General features: G+C 43.7%; 1 protein-coding gene across 1 annotated transcript in view; it reads left to right on the forward strand.

Annotated features, from left to right (window-relative positions):
• The window catches only part of smg6 (SMG6 nonsense mediated mRNA decay factor), a 293,373-nt gene that overhangs the window by 238,553 nt on the left and 35,532 nt on the right, over positions 1-19,288 (forward strand). The window contains exon 16 of the mRNA XM_033045897.1: positions 10,297-10,450. Coding sequence (XP_032901788.1) covers positions 10,297-10,450 — 154 coding nt within the window. The remainder of the gene's footprint in view (positions 1-10,296; positions 10,451-19,288) is intronic.

Here is a 19,288-nt window from a genome sequence, read left to right on the forward strand (position 1 = left end):
CAGAGGATGGGGCAGGGAGGCCATGCTCAGAATAATGGGTGGTAGTTGCAAGCTCCCCCCTTTTCCTCATCAGTGTTTCCTTTCCAATGGCAATTGTGACCTGCATCTGGCCTGGAGGCGTACATCGATAGGATCAAAAACAGGTGGTCACAGCTCCAGTGAGAGGAGAGAGAGAGGAAGAAAGTTTCAAGTTTAGCTGACACCCTCCATAACCTCTGGAGGGTTTCTGTGTGGGCATTCTGCCAGTAAAGCTTTATGAAGCACAGAGCAACCCCAAGAGGAGCTTCCACAGACTCTTCATATACAAACACAAATAAATCTCCCCGGCTTGTGAACCCTGCAGCTCCGTATAAATCAGTTGAAAGCTGGAGTTCACTTCCACCAGCCGCTGTGTGCGACTTGGCACACCTTCCCCTTGGCCTTGCTGTGTGCATCCTGTGTCCTGCGCACCACACGGTGCAGACTGCTAATGGGACGTGACAAACTGCACAACAGTCTCTTGGCTGCCAGACTGCGATGGGGTGAAGCTGAGAAAATGGGTGGGCAGCAACTCAGAAGTCCGACTGCTTTGTGACATTTCCACTGCTGCCTTTGACGTTTCACCCTTTCCTTGCTGGAGATCGTGTCCGTCCTGTCTCCATAAAAGTGACTGCAGCGTCAGAAACCTTCCCAGCTCTAACTCCAGTTTGTCCTCCAGTGCAACACAAAGGTTTCAGACGACAATGGTGAAACATTAAACAGATATTAAGTATAAGAGTCAGGAAGTCATTTTGCAGCTTTGTAAAACTGTGGTTACGCCTCATCTGGAGTATCTGGTCGCCCCATTACAGGGCGGATGTGGAAGGTTTGGAGAAGGTGCAGAAGAGGTTTACCAGAACGCCGCCTGGATTAGAGGGTATTAGCTATTAGGAGAGGTTGAACAAGCTTGGATTGTTTTCTCTGGAGCATCGGAGATAGAATGGAGACCTGATAGAAATATATTAAATTATGAGAAGTATGACTATGGTCGACAGACAGAATATCTTTTACCCAGGGTCGAAATGTCAAAGACTAGAGGGCATAACATTAAGATCAGAGGCTGAAAGTTTGAAGAAGATGTGCGAGGCAGGCTTTTTACATAGAGTGGTGGGTGCCTGGAGCGCCCTGCCAGGTGTAGTGATGTACCGGTGGAGCTGTTTCCCTTCACTTAAATGGACCAATTTCAAAATAGAAAGTTGACACATTTGACAGGGTTGATCTGACCTTACAGTGAGATGGTCATTCTCTGTATTTGGTATGCAGAGAACCCATCAAGAGAAAAGTCAGCATTCAACAAACATGGGGCATCACCCACTATCCACCACTGGCTGCAAAATAGCACAGAGAGCATCCAATGAAAATGAGTACAGCTCTAACAAGGGTTCAGGAAACTTCTCCTAAAAGATAATTAAATAAACAGCCACACTGCAATGGCCGCATCTTTAAATAACCCATTACCCTGACAGTGCCTTCAATTCCACCTAGATCAAACAATGGCTAAAATTTTGGATGTTCCCCTCCATTCCTTAGCTTTAACTATTCAAACCATGTACAACTCTACAGGTTGATGGTTTATGCTTCAATTAACACTGCCCAGAGGTTTTTAACTGAGTTGCAGACGGATACCCTTGTTGCAACTCCACCTCCTAACAGGAGATCTAATGAAGATCCAATGAATCACAACTAACATATTTATTAATTGTGAGGAACAGTCATTGATCAGATTTAATTAACTTTGCTCCGTTGAAGATCAACGATTTAAGAAAAATTTAGCGTGAAAGTTATAAAGATGAATTAGTAGCAGGAGCACGTCACTTTATCATTATAACTGATCTGATTGTAACTTCAACTTGGCATCCTGTCTACACCTTAAAATATTCAAAGGCACTACTTTGATCCCGTTTTGAAGTAGAAAGTAGAAAAATATCTCAGCCGCCACTTCATCTTTGTCCTCAAATGGGAGACCTCTTATTGTTAAACAGCGACCAATGTTCTAGATACTCACACAAGAGGAAACATCCTCTCCACATCCACCCGCTCAAAACCCCACAGAATCCTCTACTAATCAAGTCCCCTCTCAGCCTTCTAAACTCCAGCAGATACAAGTCTGGCCTGTCCAATCTTTGCTTATAACACAGCCTGCCCCGTCATATATTAATTCAGTTAACATTTTCTGAATGTTTCTAACATGTTAACATTCACCCTTACACAAGGAGACCAACACCTAACAGTACTCCAAAATTTTAGCCATTGTTTGATCTAGGTGGAATTGAAGGCACTGTCAGGGTAATGGGTTATTTAAAGATGCGGCCATTGTAGTGTGGCTGTCTATTTAATTATCTTTTAGGAGAAGTTTTCTGAACCCCTGTCAGGGCTGTACTCATTTTCATTGGATGCTCTCTGTGCTATTTTGCAGCCGGTGGTGGATAGTGGGTGATGCCCCATGTTTGTTGAACGATGACTTTTCTCTTGATGGGTTCTCTTCCTACCAAATACAGAGAATGACCATCTCACTGTAAGGTCAGATCAACCCTGTCAAATGTGTCAACTTTCTATTTTGAAATTGGTCCATTTAAGTGAAGGGAAACAGCTCCACAGGTACATCGATTGAGCACAGCGACCAGTGTAAATCGGCACAAACAACAATCTGTAGCCGCAACATCCCACAGTGAATGAGAGGGGAATGACCATTTAAATGAATGATCAAGCCGAACGAGGAAAATAATAGAATGGTGTTGCATGACATTCAGCTGATCAAAACCATCTCTCAGACCATTTTGGTGTAATTATGGTCTCTTGATCGCCTCTCCCCACCACCTTATTCCAGTGTTCCCCTTTTATAACAACTAATTTCCTTTAACAATGATTTATAGATTCTGCCTTCTTGTTGGCAGTCCTGCACTCTATGTCTGGAAACTACATGTTCCCAGCACAGATCATTCCTGTCGTTCTGATATTGACTGCATTTTTGGGAGAGATTTACATATTCTGACCACCCTCTGTGTGATGAACGTTTAACATTGCGGCTCTCCAGTTCTTGATTTGGTGCCATCTCACCAACCAGTGGAAAAGATCACTCATCCCTTCTTCTAACATTGTCTTGTCACCTCTACGCAGTTCAATTGCAAAGGCATGCGGCATTTTTTCCCTATCCTGCAAATCTCATCAGCTTTATCTTCCACATCTAACTAAAATGTGCTGCCAAAATTTGTGTCCAATTGTGTAAGTTGCAGAATTCTGTACTCTTCAACTTGTGTCATGAGATCTTTCTCTCCCTTCGTTGGACATGATTGAAAGTCCTGTCCAAAGACCAAATGTCACTCATGGAAAGTAAGACTAATTTAACCATACAGCACCTTTCACGGGGTTTGTTTTAAATTAGATTGCAGCATCTGGGGAACTATTGAACAGAGGAGTGGTATTTGATTCCCCCAGGAAGGAAATGTTTGAGGTGTAGTTTGTGACATGTTTAGCAGTCTTACTTGCAGTTTTTAATATGGAACACAAAAACACACATACAGTAATCCAGGAGAATGTAGATTGTCCAAATGTAGGAGAGAATTGCAGATTCAAGTTCCAATCCATGTGATGCAACAGGCAGTAACAATTGAGGAAACTCTATTCAAATATTCTTCAATTATTGCTGTAAATCATTTTTTTAACCCGGCTTTTAAGCTCTGTCCATTTAATGTGCAATTCTTAAAATGTTGAATTCACAGTGCAGTTGAGGTGGAAGTAAGCAAACCGTTGAATATGGAAGCAGAGCAGAGTGCTCACGACGCAGACACACCAGCAGGGCCAAGTGTTAGAACTACCTCTGTGGACTGATGGGGGGACCTACACTAAATCTTTGATCATACACATACAATTGCACCAAGCCAGCCCTTTTCCTGATTCCCGCTGCTTTCATGAGGGCACATGACAGCCTTGTCTGAATAGCTGGAGCTACCTCTGGCATCCTGAGCATAGGGCTCCGCCATAAAGCCTTTCTGGAAGAGACCCCTGGCAAAAACTGGCCAATTCCAGCAAGAATTTTTGCAGAGCGATCAGGAGAAGGGAAGTGCTGGATGCTGCTGCTCTTTAGTGCAAGGATGCAGCTTAATGCAGTGCCACTGCACTGGACCCAGCTGTTTTGTCAACAAGACCAAGAGATATCTCCTGTGTGTATGAGGATCTCATGGACCTTGTGTAACTGTGGCCCTCTCTCATGTGCCACTGTTACAGAGGAGGAAGAGCAGTGAGGAAGAAGGCTTGTGATGCATTATTTCTGTACGTACCTTTAAGTACTATTTGTAATCCAGTATAACTCAAACGTCACTGTGAACAGATTGCCCTGAGCCTTTTCTGGTGTCACTCTGGAGAACTGGAAGAGGAGAGATTTGGGGATAATTTACAGAGTCTGTGATGTTCTGGTACTGTGATGGGGCACGGTGCTGCCTGGGAACTGAGCACCTAAATAAAAGAAGGTTACTTGGAACTCCAGCCGTGTCTGTGGAAGTCTCCACCTGCAGTGGAGAAGCACAGTTACACAGGAACACAAGAAAATGGGAGCAAGAGAAGGCAACTCGGTCCCTCAAGCCTGCCCAACCATTCAATATGCTCACACCTCAACTCCTCTTCTGTGACAATTCCCCCAAACCCTCAATTCTTCAAACTTTTGCATATTTGTCAATCTCCTATTTAAATGTTGATGTTGACCTGGGCTCCACCATATCCTGGGACTGGGATTTCCGGAGATTCATTAGCCTCTGCAAGAAGAAATTGTTTTAAACAACCGGCCCCTTATTTTGTAGCTATGTGCCCTTTTTGATTTGGCTTGACATCAAAATACCCGTAGGATCTTATATGTTTGAAAACCCCTCATTCTTCTAAACTCCAAGGAATATTATATAGGGTTTCATGAGAGGGTAGACTTGTAGCTTATAGTCTCAGATCATTCTCCTAAGACTCAAATATACAGTGTTCCCAAAATAAAAGTCAGCTCTACGTAGTTGTTTTCCCACATTTATGCAGAAGCTTTCACCTCCCCCTCGCGCCCCCTCCGCACCCCACGCCAGCTGCAAAGGGTCTGGATTGCACGTTGCTGCACTTCTCGGCAGTGCCTCTCCACAAGAGGCTGGCAGGAAGTATAAACTGAGTGATGCTAGCCAGATGTGTGTCCCCTGCCCCCAGTCCCGACATGGACCCCCTTCCTTCAACGTGGCACTCCATCTAGTGGCCTGCCTCGGAATTGACAGATTGCCCCAAATCGGGACAAGTGACATTTGGACTCCCAGGTATCCTTTTCATCCTCCAAGTATCAAGCTCCCCTGACTGGGAGCTTCCTGTGCTCTGTGGTTACACAATTATTGTGTGGGCAGCGAAAACACAATTCATCCCAGCTGCTTCAAACTCTGGTAAAACATTAGGTTTTGTTTCCAATGTTCTCCCCACATCTTCTGGGGTACAGTTCCCTGGTGAAAGTCCCTATGCGTGCCAACTCTGTGGAAGTACCAAGTCACCCCAGGCTACAGTTTCTGGTGGTGCCGACTCTCCCAAGGATACAGTCCCTGAAGGTACTAATTTGCTTGGGGTACAGTCCCTAAAGGTGCTAGTCTTTCAGGGGTATATCCCTGAAAGTGCCGACGTTCCCCGGAGTACAATCCCAATTGTGGTAGAGGTTTCAAAGCATTAATGCTTACTATGAGGGACGAGGCTGCAGGTTCGGCGGGACATGACTGTGTCTTACATGAGAGGCAACTCCATCATTTCCATCTGAAGTCAATAGCAACAACTTTTATTTTTCTGAATTAGAATTGCATTTCTATATCACCTTTCGTGCCCCTAAAATAATGCTTCAATGCAAATTGCTGCCAATAAAGTGCTTTTGAAATATATTCACTGTTGTAATGCAGGCCAGTGCCACAACCAGCAGAATAGAAAATATTTTTACGGGACAACTTGAAATAACAGTGCTTGAATCTTTTGCATCCAAGTGTGAGAGCAGATGGAGCCTTGCTGTAAAGTCAGCTTCTCTCTCGGGTCACACACCCACTTTTGCATACATAATGCCTCTCTATGGTCGTAAAATGTCTTTCGGAACATCACCAACACGTTTACAGTTGTATAAGGCAAGGACATATGAAGATAGGTGATGAGAAGTTTTGTCAAAAACTTAGATTTAGAGGTAAAGACGGTATAAGAGGGCTATTGAGAGAATGCAGATCATGGAAAGTTGCAGAACTAGGGAAGCTTACTTAAATAGGGAGGTTCTTCTGATGGTAATATTTAAAAACAGCCTCCCAGATATGTTAACTTTACCCGTTCCCTAAAGGGCCTGTCCCACTTGGGCGTCATTTGCGCGTAACGCAGGTGGTGCGCGAAGATTTTGTGAATCCCAAAATCCTGGGGCGCCACGAGCGCGAACACGCGTCACTGCCTACGCCACCACGTCTCACCACGCACCATGCGCGCGTGACGCGTAAATGATGTCGCGTCGTGCGTCGTGATGCATAAATGACGCACAAGTGGGACAGGCCCTTAAGATCTTTACAGTAGTGTAGCTGCTCTAGATATTTAATTGTGCCTTTGTATTAAATGTCAGAATATTTGTGGTGCTAAATCTGATTATGGTTTTGACAGATTAGCCCATAAATCAAGAGGCAAAAAATTGAAGTGAATTAAGGCTGTGTTGCCGGAGAATTTTGTATCTTTATGTTAGAAGTTAATCCTGTGCAACTGCCTCAGTCATGGTTTATGAGCATGCAAGAGACACTGGAAGCCCAGAGTCATTGATACAGAATTAATTGACATCAGTTTTAAAACTGTCATGTCCCAAAAACAGGAATGAAATTCACATGGATATGTGACGTTTCGCGTCAGGAGCCTTCTTCAGACTGAATTCTTTAACGTTGCCTGACTCACTGAGTTACTCAAGCACTTTGTGTCTTTTTGTAAACCAGCATCTGCAGTGCATTGTGTCTCAGTGAAACTCACACCTTATGGACATGTTGGTTGAGGATGAATGTTGACTCGGCCATGAGGGGAACTTTGCTGCTCCGCCTTGAATAATCTTCCGTGTCTAGCCTGGGACTGGATGAAGCTTCAGTTTATCATCTTATCTGGAAGCTAGTACCTATGTCAGTGCAGAATTCCTCAGATCACGCTAACATTGACACAAATTAGCAATGTTGAAGCAGACTGGTTGAGATGAAAGGTCTAATGCTGGTCCTGTGACACTAAGCCACTGACCAGGAAACCTGAGTGGCATGTTGGTAAGTTAAACCAGGGCAGGACATGTTGTGGAACAGAGGGGCCTAGGGGTACACTTTCCTTGAAAATGGCGACTCACGTGGTCAGGGTAGTGAAGAAGGCGCTTGGCATGCTTGCTTTCATCAGTCATGGCATTAAGTTCACAGATGCCTTGTTGCAACTGGTCAAATCATTGGTGAGACCACACTTGGAGTTTTGTGTGCAGTTCTGATCAGCCATCTATGGGAAGGATGGCATTAGCCGGAAAGGGTACCAAAAAGGTTCATGAGGATGTTACTTGGACAAGAGAAATTGAGTTATAAGGAGAGGCTGGATAGGTTATTTTTTCACTGGAGTGGAGGGGGTGACCTTACAGAAGTATATAAAACCATTAGGGGCATAGATGAGGTGAATGGTCACAATCTTTTTCCCAGGTTGGGGGAATCTAAAACTAGAGGACATAGATTTAAGATGAAAGAGGAAAGATTTATAAGGCATTTGAGGGGCAGGTTATTCACTCAGAGTGGTGGGTATATGGAACAAGCTTCCAGAGGACGTTGTAGAGGTGGATATAGTTGCAACGGTTAAAATACTTTTGGATACGTTTGTGGATAGGAAAGATTTTGAAGAAATGTGGGTCAAGTAGAGGCAAATAGGTCTAGTTCAGGAAGGCACCTTGGTCGGCATGGATGAGTTGGACCGAAGGGCTTGTTTCTGCACTGTATAACTGGATGATTCTTTGACAATCTCTTGCAATAGGGGTTCTAAAAAAAGTGGACAACTTCAAAAGACCTTCACATACATTGAATAGTAATTTGTAGGAAGATTTGACAAACATCATGGATGCCAACATGGTTCAGGCAGGAGCAGAAAGCCAAGGCTGACAGCAGCCCAGATTGTAAAAGATGAAATAAGGGTGAGCTGGCAGCCCTGCAGATCCACTGCTTTTCACATGGAGAGCCAAATGGCATATTAAAGGACTCCTGGCATTTAAACAGTCAAGTATTTCTGTTGAAGAGTGGCTTAATAGTTCCATGATAAAGAGTGCCAAGTTATAAAGAAATAAGTTGACTGAAAGCACCCATTCCAAATTAATCGTCTTTCCACAAAATGGATGACAAAAATTATAGAAGCCGCACTAATCTGACATCACTGCTTGCAGTCACAAGATTACTTTAATGACTCCAAGTTAAAGACACCAATTGTACTTAGAGATGTTATTTTGATGGTACGGATGGTTTCTAATTAGGATGTTTGGGCAGTCAATGCCCTGAGTGAGATGCCAGCCAAAGGTTCAATGCTTATGATAATGTATTTTGCTGTTTTCCAACAGTTTCCAACAATTCCAAAGGAGCCGACATTCTGCTCGGGGTATAGCCCCTGAGGGTGCTGACACTCCCCCGGTCTACAGTCCCAGAGAACAGTCCCTTTTCTTAATACAATTAATATCAATTGCTCTCTTCTTTAATGTTTATCCTCCTTCTGCAATCATTCATATTGTGAGCATAATCAGATAATTTATATTTACTATATAAGTTCCCGATGTATTTGCAACGCCATAAGATCTTGCTGCACAGAGCCACGAATATCATGGAATCTTTGAGACTCGGCCATTAAAGAAACCATTCGGCCCACCGTGTCCACACCAATCAATGGGCACCTGTCTGTACTAATCCCATCTTCCAGCCCTTGGTCCGTAGTCTTCAATGCTTAAGCAACTCGGGTGATCATCTGGAGTCCTCTTAAATGCTGTTAGTGACTCTGCTTCCACCACTCTCCCAACCAATGTATCCCAGATACTCACCATACTGGATAAAAAAGGTCTCCTGTAGATCCCTTCTGAATCGCTTCCCTCGTCGCCGAGACTGCTCTTTTGTTATTCAGCTCTGAGAAGAAGAAAGGAAAATTGCATAGAACATGTAACTTTTGATTAAGTATTGTTTGAATTGTCACCTGTGTTGGAAATTTGTGATCCCAGTTTGTGACAAACTGGGAAGCAAGGTTTTTGGGAAGGAAGTGCACACCTGGAATTTCAATAAATAATTATAAAAGGAAATAGAAAACCTGAATTTGTGGCATCTCCAGTTGAACCTTTACAGTAGAACAAATGGACACAAGTTCGCAAGAGGTGATTTAGACAGTTTGTCACCGCAATGAACATAGGGTGCATACTGTAAATCAGAGAGCCCATGCCTGAGGATTAGTTGAAGTTGTGATGGAGAGCTGTGTGCGTCTCGTGATGATTATATAATTTGCTGGGCTGTGCAGCATGTCTGTTCAATTTTGTGAGGTAAGTCTTCAGCAGTCAAACGGTTTCCATCCATTCAGCTGACGGGGCAGTTGCTGGCACTGAGGGATGACTGATTATCCCTGCAGCTGTTATGCCTCTGGATATTTGCTCTTTGTTCACAGATTATTACCAAAACCTCTGGTTCAATCTAAATCGTAAAAATTTCCTGCTTCGCTTGTCTGAAAATCACACGCAGGGGTAATGGAGTAAAACATCCATGTGCAGGGCAAGCAGTGCTCAGGGCAATTACGCAGCAGAGTTGACAGGCCTCTGCTTGCAGGGATTCTCTGTAGGAAAGAGAGCGCGTCACTGCAGGGAGCAGACATGTCCTCGGACAGAGCACTCCATGGGATCCCAACTCCGGGTCTAGGATTGAGAGAGGATTCATGGTCTGAATCCAGGACCAAAGGAATTCTTGCTTGGGCACAGAGTAACAGATTGGTGCCATAAACCCAGTGCATAATTTTAAATGGTTGTTTCGAGATACTGAACTGAACAACTCAAGATATTAATGGAGCCAACCTCATGTAACAGGACACTAAGTTTTTACACTCCCTTGATAATTGCATGTAATAATCTCATCAATAATCCCTGGCAGTGATGCCTTATCAATACCGTTAATCCCACCATTGACGATCTATACATTCCCAATTGGTTCTTCCAAACCCTACACTTTGTCTCAGAAAATCTGCAGGTCAGTTTTTTAGAAGAAAGATTATTCCAATGTGATCCTTATTTTTTATTTCTTTCCCTCACAGGCTCTATTAGAAGATCAGACTTTGAAGAGACAGATCGAGATTGAGATAACACCTGTCTTTCTTGTGCCAGACACCAATGGATTTATTGATCACCTCCCCGGTCTGGTCAAACTGCTGGAGACCAGACTGTACATCATCGTGGTCCCACTTATTGGTAAACATATTCTTTACTACCCTCTAGTCCGAGCTGTGTGTTGTCTGTGTGTGGTCTGGCAGTAACACTGAGTGCAGTAAATTGATGAGATGCCTTTCGCTGAGTGGTTGCACCAGGTTACATCTGGTGTTTTCTTTTTAAGGGTCTCCTTTAAAGTGCGTGTCACAGTAAACTACTAGGAATGCGAGAGAGAGCCTTCAGAAACAAAACGAACTCTAGTCCCCGGTCATTGTTGATAATATCACTCCCCAGTGATGTGAGAGTTCAGCACAGCAAAAATAAATCCAGATTAGCACCGGGTGGAAGTGCATCACAAAACATCTGAGATTATGTCACCAACCACAGGAACGAACTTCAACAATTTGTGCCATCAGCCAACCCCAGAGTTGTGAAATATCCCATAATTTAGAGTAAGCACAATTTGTTTTTCTAACTCTTAACTAACTCAGCCTAATTAGTCAGTCTAAATAGGCATATGGATATGGATGTAGGCAGAGAAAATTAGTCATAAAGTCATAAGATTAAGCCATACAGCCCCTCAAATCTACTCTGCCATTCAATCTTGGCTGATCTATCTCTCCTTCCTAACCCCATTCTCCTGCCTTCTCCCCATAACTAATCAAGATTACTAATCATTAGTTTAACTTGGCATCAGGTTAAGCACAGACATTGTGGACTGAAGGGTCTGTCCCTGGCACGTGCCATGAGTAATTACTCAGGCGGCTTTTAAAAAATCTTAAGCCGCGCATGCGCAGATTGTTCTCCTCTCCGTAAACTGTCAGTCGACTTTTATAAAGTCTTCAAAAGCCATATCACTTAATAAAGTACCGTATTTCCCGGCAATGACGACGCACCTGCGTCAAAAACGCACCCTAATTTTGAGTTGCTACATTTTGAAAGAAGGCTGGCGGGACATAGAATTTTTCATGCTCAAAAAAATAAAAATAAAAATAAAGAAAGTAACAATTCAATTTGCCCAAGGCTTCCAAATCTCCTTCATTCTGAATTACTGAAAAGGTGGGGGGTGGAGGGTGACGGCAGGTGGAGAGATGGGAGGAAAAGCGGGAGCACACCGGGAAAAATTGAATCAGTTGTGATCTTATTGAATGACAATACTAGTTCAAGGGACCAATTGGAGGGAGAGTTCCTTTCACAGTGTGTGGGGAGTCTGGCCAGGGGTAAAGTTGCGGGGAGGGCAGGAGCGTTGAGAAGGAGGGGGTCGGGGATCATGCCAGTAACTCACTCACTCACCGCTGCCGCGACGTTCCGGCGCGGAGCCACCGCATGAGCGAGATCGGCAGGTGAGAGGAACTCTTCCCCCCCCCCCCACCAGCGGCGCTGTCCTTTTACAGCCGCTTCCCATCAGCTGCCAGCAATGAGGGATTGACTTGGCTATACCTCACTACAGCAACATCGTTCTTGATGTTGCTGTACTGTGGGATAGCCAAGTCTATCTTTTTTGGCTAACAACCTGACCTTCGGCCTCCAAGACGCCTTATTTTTGGGTAAAAAATAACGTCTTCATTGCCAGGAAATACGGTATTTCAAAACATTTAGCTCAAAGATATTTACTTACCACATTATTTGTACACGGACTCCATTCTTCTCTCTGTTTCTTAAGATACTCTTAAGATAATGGCAATCCATGTTTGAAAAACCCGCCAAGAAACTTGCGCTGCCCATGCGCAGTAGGATGCTGCGCATGTGCAGTACGCAGTCCACGGTGCAAAGGCACAATTTCTTCCGCCTTCAGCTCCCCTTGTCGTGAAGGCTTGACGCAGTGTCGACTGCACGTGAGCTGCACAGACTTTCGCATGTTTCAAGTACTGCGGATGAAAGGCACAGGAGTATTATGCCTACCTAAGAGATCGATCTCTTAAGTAGGCATAATTCTCCTGTGTCTTTATTATTTATATTTAATAATTACCATTTTATAATTTTAATCATGTGCCTGGTCTGTCCATATGGTGTACTGTTCTTTGTTCTCTGTTCAGCCTCTCTATGCCCTAGTCTTCGTTCTATACTTTCCAGAATTGGTGTTATGGCATGCCTTTATGTCAGGATGTTAAAAATGAGTTTTTATGGTGGGTTTGCACACACTGAGAGGCTGCTGGGTCTGTAGAATAAATGTGAGGACTCAAAGTTATTCCTATATGTAGATTATGTGTTGTAATTCATAGACTAGAACATAGGAAATGGAGCATAGACCGGTACAGCACAGAAACAGGCCTTTCAGCCCATCGTGGTTGTGCCAACCATGATACAATCAAAACAATTCCCATCTGCCTGTATGAGATCTGTATCCTCCCATTCCCTGCCTCTTCACATGTACATGTAAATGTCTTAAATATTCCCATCTGTGTCTAATTCCTCCCCTGGCTGTGTGTTCTGGGCATTTTCTGTAAACAATAAATTGCCTCACAAATCTCCTTTGAACTCTCCTCATCGTAAAGCTATCCCCTTGACATTTCCACCCAAGGAAAAAGACTCTGAATATCTACCTTATCTCTGCACTTCGTTATTTTATCATTTTCAATCAGTTGCTCCTCAGCTTCCAACATTTCAGAGAAAACAATCCAAGTTTGGACAAACTCTCCTCACAACTCACACCCTCCAACCCAGGCATTTCATCTGGCTCTTCAAGGTGCTCTGCCATTCAATAGGATCATGTTTGATCTGACCTTGGCCTCACCTTCCCAGCCCGTCCCATAACTTGGTTCTCTATCCCAAACATCTATCTATTCCAGCCTTGAACAACACTTAATGGATGCCTCTGTGACTCTGTAGAAAAGAGAATTCCAAAGATTCAATGATTTAGTGATACTTCATTGTCTAGGTACAGCAAAATTCTATGTTTTTGAATACAATCGGTAAAAATCAGACAGCAGACGTCACCTTAGCAGTACACATTTCTGGCGCTGACAAAGTGTAAAAGGTTCTTAGTAGAATCCCTGTTTGTTCTTGGCGACCCTCCCCCCACCGGGCCCCTCTTTGCTTCCGGCAGCCCCCCCACCGGCCAGTCGCACGGCTCCACGGCACATCCCGGGACGACCAGCAACTGACGTCCGATCCTTGCCCTGTTCAACTTTGTTCCCCGGGTCGCCTCCCGCAGCCGACCTTGAGGGCACAGTAGGCCAGACCCTCAGATCCCTCTCCTCTCCTACCAGCCTCTCTCCCGTCGCATCCATCGTCATCGTCAGATTCATCCAAATATCGATCTGTTTATTTCCTTCTACAGGGGATGTCGGACCGGCAGTTGTTTTTTATCCACCATGTTTATTTCCCTTTGCAGTCCCAATTCATTCCTTCACAACTAACCTTTCTATATCACTTGGTACACAAAAAGCTGGAGAAACTCAGCGGGTGCAGCAGCATCTATGGAGCAAAGGAAAAAGGCAAAGTTTCGGGCCGAAACGTTGCCTTTTTCCTTCGCTCCATAGATGCTGCTGCACCCGCTGAGTTTCTCCAGCTTTTTTGTGTACCTTCAATTTTACAGCATCTGCAGTTCCTTCTTAAACACTTTCTATATCACTTGTCTGAAGAAGGGTCTCGACCCGAAAAATCGCCTATTTCCTTCGCTCCATAGATGCTGCCTCACCCGCTGAGTTTCTCCAGCATTTTTATCTAGTTTCTATATTACTTTGTTTAATTAGCTAACCTGGATGTAATGCATGTGATCCCATCACCAAAGTCATTAATACTGCCAAGGCCCCCACAGTATTCTCTGTGATACCCCACCAGGTCCAGCTCATGTATCCCTACTTTATTTGCTTCCAATTAACTAACTCTTCACGTGCTAATATATTACCTTCAACGTTGCAAGCGCTTATCTGTGCATTAAATATCTAGTTCTTTATCAAATGTCTGCTAGAAATCATAATGTACTACAGTGTCCCTCAACTCTCTTGGGAGCTGCATCCTCCATAGAACTTGAACAAATCTGCAAAGCATAATTTTCCTTCATAAATCCCCGTTGATTCTACCTAATTCTGTTTTGTTTTCCGTTATCCTATCACTCCTATAATACTGAGGGAGTACAGCAGCAACTGTGGAGGGAATGGATAGGCAACGTTTCAGGTCAGGACACTTCTTCAGACTTGAGTCTGAAGAGGAATCCCTACCGGAAACGTTGCTTACCCATTCCCCCCAGGGATGCAGCCTGACCTGCTGAGTTACTCCAGCACTTTGTGCTTTGCTCAGGATTTCAGCATCTGCTGTTCCTTGTTTGTCCACAAGTATTAAGCTAACTGGCCAATAGTTGCCTGCTTTTTCACACTCCTTTTTGAATTGTGGTGTTACATCTGTGGTTTTCTAATCCATTGGGAACTTTCCACAATTGGAAGATCACAACAAATGCATCCACTTTCTCTGTAGCCACTTTCTTTCAAATTCAAGCTTTAGGCTATTAAGTTCAGGTGATGGTCGCTCTTCAGTCCCATAAATATGCCTGGTCTTTTTTTTCTGATGGTGACTATTTTAAATTCATTTTCCCCATTATCTCTGACAATTTTTGCAATACTTTTATTGTCGTCTACCAAGAACACGGATGAAAAATATTTGTATAATGTCTCGCAATTTTCTTATTTCCCATAATTAATTCCCCTCCCTCAGCTTCTAAGGGACCAGCATTTACTTTTGCTGTGCCTCCTTTCTATTTGTAGATCTTGCAATCCGTCTTCACATTCTTTGTTAGTTTATTCTCATATTCTATTTTCTCCGTTACATTAAACATAACCAAACTTTGCTGATTTCCACATTTCTCTCAATTCTTCATAACAGTTCTCTACTTTTATTTTTAATCTAATACCATCCTTGCTTGCTTAGAGTAGCCACAGATGACTTCCTTTCCCTTTGAATCTTTGTTTCGCAGTGATAATTGTCTCTGTTAAGATAGAAACATAGAAAATAGTTGCAGGAGTAGGCCATTCGTCCCTTCGAGCCTGCACCGCCATTCAATATGATCATGGCTGATCATCCAACTCAGTATCCTGTAACTGCCTTCTCTCCATACCCCCTGATCCCTTTAGCCACAAGGGCCACATCTAACTCCCTCTTAAATATAGCTAATGAACTGGCCTCAACTACCTTCTGTGGCAGAGAATTCCAGAGATTCACCACTCTGTGTGAAAAATGTTTTTCTCATCTCGGTCCTAAAAGATTTCCCCTTTATCCTTAAACTGTGACCTCCTTGTCCTGGACTTCCCCAACATCGGGAACAATCTTCCTGCATCTAGCCTGTCCAACCCCTTAAGAATTTTGTACGTTTCTATAAGATCCCCCCTCAATATTCTAAATTCTAGTGAGTACAAGCCGAGTCTATTCAGTCTTTCTTCATATGAAAGTCCTGACATCCCAGGAATCAGTCTGGTGAACCTTCTCTGTACTCCCTCTATGGCAAGAATGTCATTCCTCAGATTTGGAGACCAAAACTGTACGCAATACTCCAGGTGTGGTCTCACCAAGACCCTGTACAACTGCAGTAGAACCTCCCTGCTCCTATACTCAAATCCTTTTGCTATGAATGCTAACATACCATTCGCTTTCTTCACTGCCTGCTGCACCTGCATGCCTACTTTCAATGACTGATGTACCATGACACCCAGGTCTCGTTGCATCTCCCCTTTTCCTAATCGGCCACCAATCAGATAATAGTCTACTTTCCTGTTTTTGCCACCAAAGTGGATAACCTCACATTTATCCACATTATACTGCATCTGCCATGCATTTGCCCTGAAATATTTATTTAAACATCTACTTATCTACTGCAAAGAACAAATTACTGGAGGAACTTGTAGTTTCGCTCCATAGTTGCTGCCTCACCCGCTGAGTTTCTCCAACATTTTTGTCTAACTTCGATTTTCCAGCATCTGCAGTTCCTTCTTAAACAAAATACTGGAGGAACTCAGTGGGTCAATCAGCATCTGTGGAGGGAATGGACAGACGACACTTCGGGTCAGGACCTTTCTTCAGACTGATTGCGTAGAGGAGCAAAAGCAGGAAAAGACGTGGGAGTCAGTCAAGACTTGACAGGTAGTAGGTAGATACAGGTGTGTTGGAGGTGGGGAGAGGTGACTGGTAGGTGATGGAGTAAGTGACAAAGGCTAGGGGCAAAAGGAGGCAAAAGGTTATCAGATATGGAGAGAAGAGGAGGAGTGAAATGTAAACCTGGAGGGAGGGAGATGGGTGAAAGGGAAAAGAGGGGGGAATAAAAAGGAAATATGGAATTTAGAAATGGGAAGGATGGGAGATGGCCATGCAGAGGAGGGAGAAGAAGCAGGGTGACTTTTAGACTTTAGAAATGCAGCGTGGAAACAGGCCTATCGGCCTACCGAGTCTGCGTCGACCAGTAATCACCCCAATCACTAGCACTATCCTACACACTGGGGACAATTTAAAATGTTACCACAGACAATTAACCTACAATCCTGTACGTCCTTGGAGTGTGGGAGGATTCCAGAGCACCTGGAGAAATCCGAAGTGATCACAGGGAGAATGTGCAAACTCTATAAAGACAGCACCTGTAGTCAGGATTGAACCCAGATCTGTGGCACTGTAGGGCAGCAACTTTACCACTGAGTCACTGTGTCGCCCCAAGGACGGTTATCTGGGCGGGGTGAAACGGAGGGAGAAATGTGTTTGCTCTGGGGTGGGGGGAAGAATGGGGAGTAAGGAGATATTTCTTGAAATTGGAGAATTCGATGTTTGGGTCTGAAGAAGGATCTTGACCTGAAACGTCACCTATCCGTGTTCTTCAGAGATGCTATTAAACCCACTGAGTAACTCAAAAACGTTGTGTCTTTCAATGTTCATACCGTTGGGTTGTAAGCTATCCCAGTGAAATGTAAAGTGCTGTTCCTCACTTCAGTGAACTTATCATTCAGAGCAGTATAAATATGTTTTCTTTGGTTTAATGCCTTAGTTTCAGATGCAATTTTATCATCTCAAACATGTGAAATTCCACTGTATGAAACTTCTGTCCCCAAGATCGCTATAAAATCAATAATTAATCGTCTTTCCTTATACATGAGCTGATCTAAAATCATCAGTTGGGTTCTTGAGATTTGGTTGCAGGAAATGATCTTGAATGCATCCCATAAGCTCATCTTCAAGGTTACCTTTAGCAATTTAATTTACCTAATCTATGTGAAGATTAAATTTGCGATAAATATTGCATTACATTTGATACAAATCCCTTTTATTTCTTGTTTGGTACTTTGCCCAATGGCCAGAGTTAAGGGGGCCAGATCTATTGCAGACATTCATTTATTATATTTGTCAGTTCCTTTCTTTGTCCAAAAATCATCTCCTGATCTTGTAAACCAGCCTCATTTCTTATGTGTCATCCTTCATTTACTGTGAAAGGGGAAGTTAGCCTCCCACTGACATTCTGGAGCGTGTGAAATGGAGTAGTTAAGTTGCTTCTGGGGTTCTATAGTGGGTGAAAGGAGCAGTTAACTGTCCTGTGGAGTTCTGCAGTGGCTGGTTGATGGAGGTGGTAGTCATCCTTTGGGGTGCTGGGGTCTATGACTGAGGTAATAGCCCCTCTGTGTCAAACAGGTTAGGGGACATTTTAAATGAGGGAGGCGTCACTCTTCATAACTTTGATTGCAGATGACACCTGGATTGCTGGGGTTGCAGACTGTGAGAAAATCTGTCAAAGTAGACAACGGGAAAGAGATCAGCTACTTACACAGTACATGGGCAGAGACATGGTAGATGGGGCTTAATTTGAGCAACTGTGATTTGTTGCATTTTGGAAGGTTGAATGCAAGCGGAAAAATTACAATTAATGACAAGACCCTTAACAGCATTGATGTACAGAGGGATCTGAAGTTCCAAGTGCATAACTCCCTGAAAGTGCCAACACAATAGATCAAGTGGTAAAGGTGCATTGAAAACTTGCCTTCATTGGTCAGGGCATTGAATATAAGAGTCAGGAAGTCCTGATGCAGCTTTATTGCACTTAGGTTAGGCTGCATTTGGAGTATTGTGTGGAGTTCTGGTAACCCCAATACAGGAAAGACGTGGAGTCTTTGGACAGAGTACAGAGGAGGTTTACCAGAATGACCCCTGGCCTGGGAGGTATTAGCTACAGGGAGAGGTTGGACAGACTTGGTTTGTTTTCTCTGAAATTCCAGGTTGAGGGGAAACCTGATGGATGTATATACAATTATGAGGAGCATGAGTAGACAATCAGAACCTTTTTCCCAGGATGGGAATGTCAAATACTAGAGGCTATAGCTTTAAGGTGAGATGGGACAATGTTTAGAGGAGATGTGCTGGACCAGTTCTTCACGCAGTGGGTGGTGAGTGCCTGGAATGCCCTGTTGTGGGTGAGGTAGACATGATAATGTCATTTAAGAGACTTTTGGATAGGCACAGGGATATGCAGGTTGTGCAGTCAAATAAGATTTAGTCTTCGCATCATGTCTGGCAAAGATATTGTGAGCTCAAGTGTCTATTCCTGTGCAGTACTGTTCTCTTTTCCAATTGTGGAATTTTTGTCCATTAACTAGTTCCATTGATCTGATGAAGACACATGAAACTGCAGATGCTGGAACCTTCATCAAAATCCAAAGTGCTGGTGAGAGTCAACGGGTTAGGCAGCATCTGTGGACAGAATGGCCAGACAACATTTTGGGTCGGGACCATTCTATGGATTATTTCGGTCTGAAGAATGACCCTGACCCGAAACATCATCAATCTATTCCCTCCACAGATGCTGCTTGGTCTATGGAGTTCTTCCAGCACTTTGTATTTTACGTTGATCTGATATGTTGTCCGGTTGTCGTCCAGAGCTATGGAGGGTGACGGAAATGCTCCAAGTCTTTGCATCTC

This window comes from Amblyraja radiata, chromosome 28 (genome assembly GCF_010909765.2).
Source record: "Amblyraja radiata isolate CabotCenter1 chromosome 28, sAmbRad1.1.pri, whole genome shotgun sequence".
Lineage (NCBI taxonomy): Eukaryota > Metazoa > Chordata > Chondrichthyes > Rajiformes > Rajidae > Amblyraja > Amblyraja radiata.